The sequence below is a fragment of the Lynx rufus genome, unplaced genomic scaffold, assembly GCF_022079265.1.
Source record: "Lynx rufus isolate CCGP_SWC_20201006 ecotype Redwood Valley unplaced genomic scaffold, mLynRuf1.p SCAF_16, whole genome shotgun sequence".
NCBI classification, from domain to species: domain Eukaryota; kingdom Metazoa; phylum Chordata; class Mammalia; order Carnivora; family Felidae; genus Lynx; species Lynx rufus.
Genome location: NW_025814830.1, coordinates 50,904,078 through 50,917,767, shown reverse-complemented (window position 1 = coordinate 50,917,767; position 13,690 = coordinate 50,904,078). Strand labels below are relative to the sequence as shown.

The 13,690-nt window shown below is 48.4% G+C and overlaps 1 protein-coding gene across 1 annotated transcript in view; it reads right to left on the bottom strand.

Annotated features, from left to right (window-relative positions):
* Positions 1 to 1,639: 1,639 nt before the first annotated feature.
* The window catches only part of BCO1 (beta-carotene oxygenase 1), a 40,768-nt gene continuing 28,717 nt past the window's right edge, over positions 1,640 to 13,690 (bottom strand). The window contains exons 8-11 of the mRNA XM_047079316.1: positions 9,208 to 9,313; positions 6,096 to 6,190; positions 4,104 to 4,215; positions 1,640 to 1,869 (exon numbers count right to left, since the gene is read on the bottom strand). Of these exons, the coding sequence (XP_046935272.1) occupies positions 1,640 to 1,869; positions 4,104 to 4,215; positions 6,096 to 6,190; positions 9,208 to 9,313 (543 nt within the window). The remainder of the gene's footprint in view (positions 1,870 to 4,103; positions 4,216 to 6,095; positions 6,191 to 9,207; positions 9,314 to 13,690) is intronic.

Genomic DNA, 13,690 nt, shown 5'->3' with positions numbered 1-13,690 from the left:
ATGGGTTAGGGATGGGGGAAGGTCATGGTGGGAGACAGGTAGGTATAGTGATAAGAAAGCACCCCACGGAATCCTTGTGTTGATGTGCCATTTGGTATCTTGATCATGGTGGTGGAATAAGGAATCTACACGCATGATAAAATTGCGTAGAACTAAGCATGCACACCAACGAATACAAATAAAACTGGGGGGATCTGAAAAAGATCTGTGGACTGAATCAATGTCATATCCTGGTTGTGATAACTATACTATAATGTTACCATTGGAAAAAATGGGTAAAGTCCACGAGGGATCTCTTTTGTATTATTTCTTACACGCGTACATGAATCTTCAATTATTTAAATAAAAATGTCCAAAAAACACCCCCAAAACAAAACCCAACCCCCAGACCTGATGGACCCTGCATTTCAGTGGAAGCTAAGTATGGCCTCATGGTGTTTTTGCAGGGTAAAAGTCCAGACCATCCTTCAGAGCTCTGCCCGCTCTGGGGTATTCCATGCAATGTCACCAGAGATTCATTCCTTCCTGTCTCAATACATGTCACTGAATCTCTACTGGTGACTGAGTGAAATCCAGATTTAGGAGAGGAGGCAGGTGCAGAATAAGGGTGGAATCCCAGCTTCTCTGACCCTATGACATGGGTCCTTGGGGATTATCTTGCCTGCCTTTGGGTCTCCATACCACAAACCCACTGGACTATAAAGGTGAGACTCAAATGTCCATGGGGTTCCCAGTACTCACGTGGGACCCTTCTTGGCGTGTTCCAAGCTTCCATCATCCCTACTACCAACCTCCTTCCATCTCTGCCCAAACACCTGGTCTATCCCGGCAGCACATTAAGCTTGGGGAGCCTTCTCTCCCCTACAAACACTGGCAGGGCTCCCTGCCCTGGTTCTCAGCATTAGGCAAGAACTCCTCATGCCAGCCCTGGCCTGGGCCTTGGTCCTGGATTCTAGCCCCTTGGCCATGGCCAGTTGGGTCACCATCCAGCTCCTTAACCCTCTCCTGCAAAGGGGACTGCCACACCAATCTGCTGTCCCAATCTGTTGTACTGGGGCATCTGGCTGGCTACGAACTGCACTCTATTTTATTGCCTTAGAAGAACTTCAGAGAAAAGAAGCCACGTAAAAATTAAATAAGGTTGGAACAGACTTTAACACTTTCATTATTTTACATTATGCCATGCCTTGCATGGAATGACCACAAGGCAATATGCCTTCCTGGCCACAGATTTTACTAACAACGCATGGTTGAGAAATCTAGATCTCCCAGATGCACAGTCTAGTCTACTGGAAAGAGGGAGACGAGGGGCAGGAGGAAGCAGCAATGACAAATAGTTACCTGCCTCTTCTCTGGTACATCAGTGGTTGCTCATTCTAAGAAGGATGATTATGTGCCTTAATACAATTTCTGGGCATGGTTTTATAAGAAAGGAAAAGGGCTTTCTTGGAAATGCTTAAGCTAATCAATACATATTTGACCCACTTTCAAACAATGGTTTTGGGGCCAAAATAAGACGAAAGAAAAGACACTGTTTCCATACCTTTGTCTCAAAGCCACCGCACAAAGCATAAGGTCAAAAGGAAATGAAGGATCCCCCTTCGCCCAGAGAGGAAGCGAGCCCACAGGCCCAACCCACTCAGGTCCATGGGGCCACATGGCAGTCTGGAACCCTGTCCGGCTGTTCCTGGGAAGGGGCCTGCTCCCTCGCGTCCCCGTCTGCGTCCGGGATGAATAACCCGTGGAGATCCAGGTGCACCTCTGCGTCAATGGACGCACGAGCCAGTTCTGTGAAACTTTTGGCATCCAGAACAAGCAGAAAAGGAAGCTTTTGGGGATCGGTAGAGACGATGGCTGATAAGATAATTCCTTTGGGGAAACAAAAAGAGACGTTTTGTGGAAGTGCAGACTTGAACTTCCTCCAGCTGGAGGGATAAATTTCTCAGCTGTATCTCCCCGTCCTCTTTGAAGGTAAGGACGTAATCAAAACAAAAGGAAGGCAGATGTGATGTTCTGTGTGAGCAGGAGGCAACTAGGAATGAGGAACCAGAATACCTGGCTCCAGCCCTGCTGGGGGCCAGGTCCTTGACCTCTCCGACCCTTAGTCTGCTCATCTGCAGAGTAAGGTTGATTCTCACTACCCTTGCAGGGCTGCTGGGACGATCTCTTGCGTGGTGAATCGTGAAAGCATTTTGTAAAATATTGTGTGCACTGAAGAATGGCTATCGGACTATACTGTTTAGAAAGCCTGATCACAGAGGATTAGTTTCGAGGCTGCGTTGAAGCGAATACATGGCACCTAGCTAGACTCAGACTAGCTGCACTCAATGGCATTTGAATGAGCCCAATGGACTTCATGCCCAAAGCAGCACACTAGTAGCCTCCGCCTTCCCCTCTGTAAAAAACATAAATGGAAATATTCTAAGTATTCACTCTCAAGGGAGGTAGGATTAAATGAAAGAATGCACATAAACTTACAACAAGCGTTCGTGAGTCCTCCCAAAGCCTTCTGGGCTTCAGGGTGGTTGAGCATAGTCCAAGTTAGATTGGCGTGGATTAAAATCCTAACTCGGTAGGTACGGGGTGTGTGGCTGTAGGTAAATCACATCATTTTCGCAGCCTCTCCTTTGGTGGAATGAACACAATGCCACTCCCTGCTCACCAGAGAATGTAGGGGGAGCACTGGCCCAGCCAGTGGGAGGCCAGCCTCAGCAGGATGTGCTACGAACAATCCCCCACCTCAGAGATGACAGCAACCTGGGGCCCCCTGCCTGGTGCGCCATGCCACGCATGATTAGTAGGAAGACACAGCCCAGGCAGAAAACCACTCCCCACCTCAGGGAAGCAGCTGGCAGGCCCAGTGGGGCAGCTCGCCCTCCCCTGCAGGTGTGGACAGCCCCACCCGTGGTCCTAGTTGACCCCACCTTGGCATCCCCGGAAGTGTGTGCAGAGGATTCTGGGGCAAAGACCGAATCAAGGAGGGAAAAGACCATTTGGTCATGTGGAAATCTACAAAAGAGAGGTGGGCCACAAATGCGCATTTACCGGTGCTCCGTACAAAAGGTACACGCTTAGAGATGGTTAAGAATTGTGTCCCAGCCACTGCAATGAATTGTCAAGTGGAAAGGAAGTGGGCTTTGTGTAGTAAAAAATTTAACGTCCCACAAAGGGAGGTCTGACCTTTCCTCCTGGGAGGTGACCTCTAAGCCCCTGTAATGTCCTGCCTCCTAAGAATATCTTTATTTACCTGGGGCCAGTCTGATGATCTATCCTAGCAAAGCAATTTGGACGTCATCTTGACCTCCAGAGGGGCTGAAGGCTAAGGATCAACCACACAGCCAACCAACCATGTGCACACGACCAGGCACCTAAAAAGCTCTGACCCCAAGGCTTGGGTGAGTTGCCTCGGTCAGTGATATTCCATACTGTTGGAGCTGGGGTGGGCCATGACCTCCTGGGACAACCAGACACTCCACGAATGGAAATCTCCTGGATTCTGTCCCATGAGCCTCTTTTCTTTCAGTCTGCATCCTTTCACTGTGACAACCCACAACCCTAACAGTTTTCGGTGTGTTCTGTGATTCCTTCTATCGAAACCCAGGGACTGGGGGACCCCTGAACTTGCAGTTGGTGTCAGCAGTGAGGGTGTTTAGAGGGACTCCCTAACTCACAGCTTTGGACTCAGAAGGACCCGGGCTTTGGGGCGCCTGGGTGGCGCAGTCGGTTAAGCGTCCGACTTCAGCCAGGTCACGATCTCGCGATCTTGCGGGATCTCGCGATCTCGCGGTCCGTGAGTTCGAGCCCCGCGTCGGGCTCTGGGCTGATGGCTCAGAGCCTGGAGCCTGTTTCCGATTCTGTGTCTCCCTCTCTCTCTGCCCCTCGCCCGTTCATGCTCTGTCTCTCTCTGTCCCAAAAATAAATAAAAAACGTTGAAAAAAAAATTAAAAAAAAAAAAAGAAGGACCCGGGCTTCAAAGCCTGGCTCCAGTGGCGGTGTGATGTGGGGGATGCGGAGGGAGGGTCACTGCCTCCAAATGACGTCTCTGACTGAGGGGTGATCACAAGCAGAATGCGGCAAGCGGGCTCCCCTTCCTGGAGTCTTACCGTCATCCTCGTCCTTGGCACCTGGCATGGGGACAAACAGGGGTTCTGCTGGCCAGCAGTGCTCCTGTCCCCATTTTAAGGATGACTTTGTGAGAATGTCGTATTTCAGGATCTGTATACCCAAAGAGGAGAGACATGTGAGCAAATTATTAGAGAGCACGGTCTTCCCCTGAAAACACACAGCAACAATTCCCACAGAGAGGATTAAGCCCCTCGAGTGGAGGCTACAAATGACATCTACCTGGGGTCCGTGTAACAGCAGACACGAAAGCAGCTAGCTGCCTCCTCCACCTGTAAGCAGAGATCCTCCTGCCAAACCACAGCTAACACTATGCACTGAATTCTTCTAAAAATAAAAATCCTAAATTTATCTGGTGTTTGACGCTACATTGCGACTTTTGTGTGTGTTAAATAAACTAGTGAACTCAATGCAAACATTTAAAGGATAATACTATCCTTTTGTTGTTTTAAAAGTGCAAGTCCCTAATCAACAATAGCCAAAGTATGGAAAGAGCCCAAATGTCCACATGTCCACTGATGGATGAATGGATAAAGAAGATGTGATATATATATATATATATATATATATATATATATATATATATACACACACACATACATACAATGGAGTATTACTCGGCAATCAAAAAGAATGAAATCTTGCCATTTGCAACTATGTGGATGGAACTAGAGGGTATTATGCTAAGTGAAATTAGTCAGAGAAAGACAAATATCATATGACGTCATTCATATGGGGACTTTAAGACACAGAACAGATGAACACAAGGGAAGGGAAGCAAAAATAATATAAAAACAGGGAGAGACAAAACATGAGAGACTCTTAAATATGGAGAACAAACAGAGGGTTCCTGGAGGGATTGTGACAGGGTGGATGGGCTAAATGGGTAAGGGGCATTAGGGAATCTACTCCTGAAATCATTGTTGCACTATATGCTAATCTGGATGTAAATTTTTTAAAAATAGTAAAAATTTTACTTAAAAAATAATAAAATAAAATAAAATAATAAAATAAAATAAAATAATAAAATAAAATAAAATAAAATAAAATAAAATAAAATAAAATATGAAAAAAAAACCCCAACAGTGAAGTTTGAGGGCGCCTGGGTGGCTTGGTCAGTTAAGCCTCCAACTTCAGCTCAGGTCATGATCTCGCAGTTTGTGAGTTTGAGCCCCGTGTTGGGCTCTGTGCTGACAGCTCAGAGCCTGGAGCCTGCTTCAGATTGTGTGTCTCCCTCTCTGTCTCCCCCTGCTCATTCCCTGTCTCTCTCTGTCTCTCAAAAACTGAATAAACGTTAAAAAAAAAAAAAAGTGCAAGTCCCTGGACTTCTCTTAATCTGTAACAGACCTGTTTCCCCTCAGGGTGTGGGACAAGTGGGGAGTGGCTAGGGGTGTGTGTGTGTGAACCTTAATTGTTTGCTCTGTACATTTTTGCACTGTTTGCATTTTTTAAAAAAGGTATTCCATTTTATTATTAAAAAATGAAGACGTTAAAGACAAGTGACGCGTGTATAACACTGAGTATAGTCCCTGGGATACAGTAATTGTTCAACAAATTGTAGTTTAAAAAACAAAATAAATGTCCGAGTTTCAGCCCTCTGCTCGAGAGGGTGAGTTCCTTGAAGGCAGAGGCTGGGATCCCCCTGTTCACTTCCTTATCCTCAGTGCCTGCATGGTGTAGCACATGGTTGGTGCTCAATAAACACGCTAAATAAAGAAATCAATGGATGAACCATAGCCGTGACCTCCTTCCTGAGCTTCAGCCCCTCAGGTATGGCTCCCTCCCTTGGCTGGCCTATCATTGCTTTCCCTGTATTTTGTCCCACTGACCTCACTCTCTGATCTGCCCTCTGTCCCCAAAAAGACCTCCCTTTTCTGATCAAGGTCACCCAGTCTGAGATCCTAGAGTTCAGCTTTGCAGGTGGACACGATCATTGTTGGGAGCACCAGCCCAAATCACACGGGGATTGGTACCTTGGTTGGGATGGGACTCCAGTGAACTTCGGCCGCAAAGACATAGCGGTAGGGCTTCCCGTTGTGAGCATAATTGATCCGAGGCAGCTCTAAGCCTGGAGAGAAGGACACGGCTGATGAAGTCCCCATCACCGCAGGCTGGGAACATCTACCCTTCATGCCAGGCTGGGCATCCTTTCCACAAAAATGGCTCCCTATCCAGGATCCCTGAACTTGCTTCAGGCCCTGGATTAGATCAAGGTTGGTAGCAGAGCAGGGGGAGGGAACCTCTGATAATTACTCTGGCTCTATTAGAAGGTTCCGGAGCAAGGTAAGACAGACCTAGTTTTTTAAGTGTATAAGCATCTTTAATTATCCAAGATAGAAATCAGAGAGAATTGCATGATTAAAATCAGAGGCCACTGCAATTTTTTTTTAAAGCTCTTCAAAAAAAAAAAAAAATACTCGCGTGCGTGCACATGTGTGGGGGTGTAGACCAAAAAGAAAAACCCCTGAAACCATGGAAAGGAGTCTCAATGGGGAATAGTTAAACAAATCTGGTGAATTCACGTAATAACATACATAAAACTAATGTTTACAAAGAATTTTAATAATACGGGAAAGTGTCCATATCATAAGATAAAGTGTAAAAGGCTGGTTATAGAATTATCTCCACTATGTTACAAAAGAAAAGGTTCAGAAGCACTGCTGGGGTTAGAACTTCCTTGTAGTTTATGTTTTATAGTGTATACCTATGGGTTTCATGTTTCATGAATTTTTTGTTGTACCTATTACTTTTGTAATCAAAAAGACGTGAAAATTTTGTCGGTGTACATGCATACATACATGTCTGGTGTGTCAGGTTGAATCTCTAAGTTTAATGTTTATTTATGAGAGGAAGAGAGAGACACACAGAGTGTAAGCAGGGGAGGGGCAGAGAGAAGGAGACACAGAATCCAAAGCAGGCTCCATGCTCTGAGCTGTCAGCATAGAGCCCAATGCAGGGTTCGAACCCACAAACCATGAGATCATGACCTGAGCTGAAGTCACTTAACCGACTGAGCCACCAGGAGCCCTTGAATCTCTAAGTGCTGGGATGAAAGTCCCCTTTGTATGAAATATCCCAGGCAGCTGGAGCCAACTGCTGGTGAAAATATAATGTCTGGGAAAAGAGGACACAGGCGGGGAGCATCAGTTATCAGGCTCTCGTGCCCCTGCATGGCTGGGAGAGGTGGGAAGATGTCCACTCCCACAGGCAAGTAGTCAGGAGAGTTCCAAGAGATGTCCTGGTGAATGTGAAGAGGGACCACCCACATACAGAAATCGGAAAAAGATGCCCACAGTTGGCCCCAGACTTCCCGTGGTGCTCCTGGGCCTCAAACCTGGTCTAGGATCGCACCCCGCCCCCCCAATCTCCACCCTGTAAATGACTTGGTTATGTAAAATATGATTCATCCCTGCGAATTCCGTGAGGCTATTGAAGCCACGCTCTTGAAGAATCTTCAGGATGTAGGGAAGTTCTCAGGCTATGTCCATTAAACGGAAGAAGCCATTTCTAAATATCGTGGATGGTATGGTATACATTTTGTAAAACTATAGATCCAGAGGGTAAGGGCTTTGGAGTCTGAGAGACCTGGGTTCAGATCCTGACTCTGCTGCCTATCTGTGGGCAGGTTACTGAATTATCCTCACCTTTGCCATCCTCAGCTCTAAAACAAGAATAACACGTGCCAACACCTGCCTCCCAGGATTGTTCTGGTAACTTCTACTTTGTGCTGGACTCTCACTGGGGGCCAGGTTCTCGGTGAAGCGCTTCACGGACGCGAACTCATGTAACGTCAAGGACAACAGGATGAGACTGTTGGGGTGAGATGAGGCGATGTCTGGGGAGCCCTAGAAGACGGCTGGCATATGCCAAGGAACCCACACCCGACAGAAAGACAATGGGGATTTCCAAAGGGTTACCATGGACGGAGGGATTACGAGGGAGCTGTCTATTGCCATGCTTCTCAGCATTGCCCAAGTTTGCCACAATAAGCGAGAATTCTCTTCTCAGATGCAAAAACACCCAGAACGTTTTAAGCCTCCGTCTGCCCATGCCATGTGGCGGGGGAGCAGAGATGGGGGTTTATGCCTTAAGAATTGGGACCAAGATCTATACATTCACTTCTAAAGATGACTCCCAGCGGTGGGGGCCCCACACAGAGCCTGTTCAAGCATCCACAAGATGCCGTTTACAGCAAGGGTTCTTATGGGCAAAGCTGGGGTCATCCTAACAAAGTCCCCAGGACGGTGTCCCTCCAGATGCCTGAACCCGGTAGGGGGCAGCTGACGTGGAGAGCAAGGCAGAACCGCGCCCTGCCACCCTCTAGCACCCTCGTTCCTTGCCCGTGTTGAGCACAGACCTCCCCCTGTAAGTCACGCTTTTGTCACGTGCTGGTGATACACTGAGCACAGGAACACGGTCCCTGCCTCATAGGCTCCTAGGGCAGCGGTTCTCAGTCAGGGTAATGGTGCCCCCAGGGACGTTGGCGATGTCTGGACATGTTTTTGGTCACGCCAATTCAGGGTGCAGGTGCTACAGGCATCTGGTGGGTCAAGGCCAGGGATGCTGCTCTACATCCTAGCGCCCAGGATGGCCCCCGTCACAGAGAATGACCCAGCCCCCATTGTCAGGGGTGCCCAGGTTGAGAAGACCTGCCCTTACGGGTACGACTTTTATGGGAGCGGTTTACACGCTGTGCCGAGCCCAGCCTCTCTGAGCCATTTTCTCCTCCGTAAAAGGGGGCTGATGGCCCGTCCCGCAGGGTATTTTCAAGGGGTACAAGCAGAAACGCAAAAACAAGCTGTCCCTCTTCAGTAAGTCAGCCTTTGACAAATTGGAGCATTTACAGAGGCCAGCTGTGAAATCATCCAATGAGCACCCCCACCCCCAGTGCCCTCCTGGGAGGCGTTTGAAGATACGCGAAAGAGAACTGTCCCTAGATGCTTTCTACCGGGGCACCCCGAGAGCCCTTCCGTTTGCCCCGTGACCATGCACAGCTCTTCGGCATCAGAAGGAGGTACTGAGAGGCCTCGGGGGATTCCTGAGGTCCTGCTCCTTCCCTGAGCATCCGGAAAGGAGGCATTTTACCTTCATAAAGCAGCTCCGGCTGGCAGTAGACTCGGTCATCTTTTTCCTTCAGGGCTCTTGCCGTTGTGGATGCCAGTTTGACTACATTTGATCCCACTTCTGCATTCTGAAAGAATCAGTTTTCAAGAAAAAAATCGACCACTTGTTACCCAGAGCAAACAAGTGCTATACCGTGTATGTTTAACAAAGTGGTTTAGGGGAGCCTGCTTGGGATTTTCTCTCATCCTCTCTCCTTCTCTCTCTCAAAGTAAATAAATAAACTCATAGCATAAAAAAAAAAAAAAGTGCTGGGGCGCCTGGGTGGCGCAGTCGGTTAAGTGTCCGACTTCAGTCAGGTCACGATCTCGCGGTCTGGGAGTTCGAGCCCCGCGTCAGGCTCTGGGCTGATGGCTCAGAGCCTGGAGCCTGTTTCCGATTCTGTGTCTCTCTCTCTCTCTGCCCCTCCCCCGTTCATGCTCTGTCTCTCTCTGTCCCAAAAATAAATAAACGTTGAAAAAAAAATTAAAAAAAAAAAAGTGCTTTAGAGGATGTCATCTTTCAAAAAATTTTTTTTAATGTTTTTAATTATTTTTGAGAGCGTGAGAGAGCACGCAAGCTGGGGAGGGGCAGAGAGAGGGGGAGACACAGAATCCGAAGCAGGCTCCAGGCTCTGAGCTGTCAGCACAGAACCCGATGCGGGGCTCAAACTTGTGAACCACGAGATCATGACCTGGGCTGAAGTTGCTCAACCAACTGAGCTAGCCAGGTGCCCCTAGAGGATGTCATCTTCTTCTGGCCTCATGTAAACCACAGGAAGCAGCTATTATATTATTGGTATTCTTTTTTTTTTTAATGTATATTTTGAGAGAGAGAGAGAGAGAGAGGGAAGGAGGGAGAGCAAACACACATGCACAATGGGGAAGAGCAGAGAGAGAGGGAGAGAAAGAATTCCAAGCAGGATCCACCATGTCAGCACAGAGCCCAGCATGGGGCTTGATCTCACGGACCCATGGGATCATGACCTGAGCTCACATCAAGAATTTGACGCTTAACCGACTGAGCCACCCAGGCGCCCCTGTATTATCAGTATTATTCTCATTCTCTGAGAGGGTGTAGCTGGTAGGTGGTGGGATGAGGGTCCCTAAACTCCTGGCCCTTTTCTACTACTCTGGGCTACATTATCTTTCACAGGTAAAACTAATGTGCTAGTAGGTTCTCACTTTTTAAATACTAGGTGATTCACCTGTACAAGGCTGCATCAGTCATTAAAAGGATGTTTATAAAGAGTTCATAATAACATGGGAAATGCTCATGAGAGAGTACTGAGAACTGCAGCAGAGTAAATTGTATACGCAGCCTGAGCTCAATGAGGTCAAAAAAAAAAAAAAAAATGACACTGAAAAGAGCCTGGGGGAAATACACCAAATACTAACAAGACAGCAGGCAGTGGAATTATGGGGACTTCCTTTTTCTACACTTCCCTGTATTTTCAGGACTTTCTCCTATGAAAACCACTGCTGAAATGAAAACGAACAGGCAATCATCATTACTTGGGAGTCAAAGATCGACCAAGGACATTCCTTGGTCTCAACTTACAATCAGACTTTGTTTAGGGTCTTACCCGTCGTGTTTGTAATCCAGGAGAGGGATTGAAAACAATCGATTCTTTATTGAGCTTCTACTACTCCCCATTTCCCTACGTAGGAGCTATGGGCACTTGAGCAAGTTACTTAGTACCTGGGAAGCCGCTGCCTCATCTTTATAGTGAGGTACAGCAGATGTGTATATGTGTAAAGAGTGTATATGTGTCTCTAAGTTATTGTGCAGGTTGAATAAAATAATCCCTGAAAACGGTTTACAGGAGGGTCTGGTTAACAGTCAGTGCTAAATAAATGCTAGTTGCAAGCTGATAACACCATCATTGTTTTATTATTACCATTGTTGTTATTATGTTACTCACTATACCACTGGGGGTGAGCGCAGGTCAGACGATGGAGGAGAAGCAAGACGCAGTCCCTGCCTTCACGGAGTCTACAGGGCAAGAGTTATTGTTATGGCTGACTTCTCCTCATTTAAACTTCTCTACTTCCCAAATTTTCCAAAATGGGATTTTATAATTAAATGAAACCTGTTTGAGTGATAGCAGCTTTTTGCCGGGAAGGGGATGCTAAGGTACTGCACCCTATAGCAGCCGGGCTGCAGGGGCCCTTTGAGATTTGCTTAGTTCAACCCCTCAACTTACAGAAGAGGAAGCAGGCCCGGAGAAGGAAGGTGATTTGTCCAAGGCCACAGAGGGAAGAAGAGTTTGGGCCCTTCACACTGCAAGTCTTGCGCTCCAAAGCAAGAGCACTGAAGGCAGTAGGGCAAAGCAGGTACAAAGGCCCTGAGGCCAGTCCCTTCCCGTCCTGCAGGTCTCTGCTCAAAACATCCCCTCCCTTGACCACTCAATCCGCAATGTCGCCAAGGCACAGCTCCCAGGAAGGAACTGCTGGATGAACGGAGTGGATGCCTAACTCAGTAAGCTTTTCCTTCCACTGTCAAGGTGCAAAACATGTGCTTCACAGGGTGGCTGCAGGAATTCAAGGAGATGAAATGCGTGAAAAAGTCCCACCCGGCACCCGGCACCTCGGTGCTGTCTTGTAAACTGAAGTTCTGGAATGCCTCCTCCTGCATCGAGCCACAAATCAGCAGAGGCTCTGCCTGGTGCCTTGTCGTCACCCGACAGCAACAGGCCTGTTGTGCATGCCCTGGGCTTGTGTCTCGGGGAGTCGGTCTGCAGAGACTTATAATTCTGGCCTGAAACTGGTCAGACTGGTTGAGGGATAAACTGAATTTTTCCACATAGCAGTCACCAACGTGACTCAGCTGCTTTTTGCTTTGGGAAGAAACAGCTTTCCAGCCCAAATTCAACAAAATCCTACAGGTTTGTTTTGAAATCCCCCAACTCGAGGCAACTCTGTGCGAAGCAGCCATCTCGGTAATCCCCCGAAACACTGGCTTTGGGGGTCAGAAGCCCTGTGTGTGAAATCTGGCTCTCTGGCTTTCTGTGTGAACTTGAGCAGCCTCCCCCCCCCACCCACCCTCAGCCCCCAGGCCTCCCTGAGGCTGTTCCGTAGTTTGTAAAATATGGGGGCGATTCGTAACTTTTTGAATGGGTGGTGAGCACAAGTGAGGTTGCTTTGACCTGCAGCTGAAGACTAGTTACAATTAAACAATGGTGATGAAAACACCTGGGCCAGGGCCAGGCACATTGTAGTTAGTAACTTGGAGCCAGAGAGACACGCATGCAAATCCCAGCTCAAAATCCCACGGATGTTTCTGCAATGTTGGGCAAGTTACTTTCTCTCTCATCCGTAGTCATGGGGACAGCAAGCAACTCAGAGGGGCGTCCTACTGATTAGATGAGAGGCTCGCAAAGCATTTAACGGTTCCACAAATTTTCAAGACCAACAAGCAGAGTGGAGACCCACGTACCCTATGTCTAAATGCGTTGAGCAAACTGTTACATGAAATACCATTTTCTCCCCCTCCTCGACACACAGACCTTCATAACGCAGAAGTGCGCTGTCCGATAGGGCAACCGCTAACCACATGTGGCTATTTACATTTTACTTAAACTTAAGAACAATTACACATCCTCTTCCTCAGCTGCACAAGGCACATTTCAATGGCACACGTGTCTCGTGGCTACTGCCTCAGATAGACAGAGAATGTGTCATAGCCGCAGTGGACTCTTGCACAGTGCTGGTCTGGAAGGATGTGTGAATTTGGAATTCTAGGACTCCTTGAGTTCTGAGCCAGAATAGGGTGGCAGACAAGGGCCAGCCTCTGGGCCCGGGTTCTTTGTCCCTGTCCCCCTTTCTTCCCACTGCACAGAAGCCCCAGCCAGCACGACCGAAGCCAAGAGCCAAATTCTGGCCACCTTGTGGGTCTGAGGCCTGTACACCAGGGGCACGGCCTGCCTTTAGGAAGACAGAGGCAGGTGCTGGAAGCAGTGTTGGGGCTTTTGGGGGAGGGAATTCACGGATCCCAGGTAGCTGGTTCGTGGCTGGGGAAGGGGAAGGCACCTGGCTGGGTGGGCACATGGCCCCTTGGCCCGAAGAACCCCCCACTCTGTGAAGGAGGGACACTGCCAGAGAAAGTCTGGATTAGGGCCCCCCAAATGCCCAGGCCAGAGCAGGGGCCCCTCTTGCCGGGGTCTAAAAGCAAAAATGACATCTAACACAGGTCCCGGCAGATAATGAGCTCTCAATAAATGGCAGCTTTTGAGGTGGGGGAGCGGGGGGGGGTCTTTGTTTTCACATTTAGGATCAAGACAAAAACCCAAACTACTGAGCCAGGAGTGGAAGCCACCCCTCGTAGGTCCACAACGCCTCCTCCCACGGTGGCGGCTTATGCAAGGATAGCTGTCGGAAGGGAAGGCTAGTGCTCACGAATCCCCCTGGAGGCAGCCCCCCGGAGCCCCGCCGGACGCGCAGGGCGGCCACAGAGCTGTCTGTGCGCG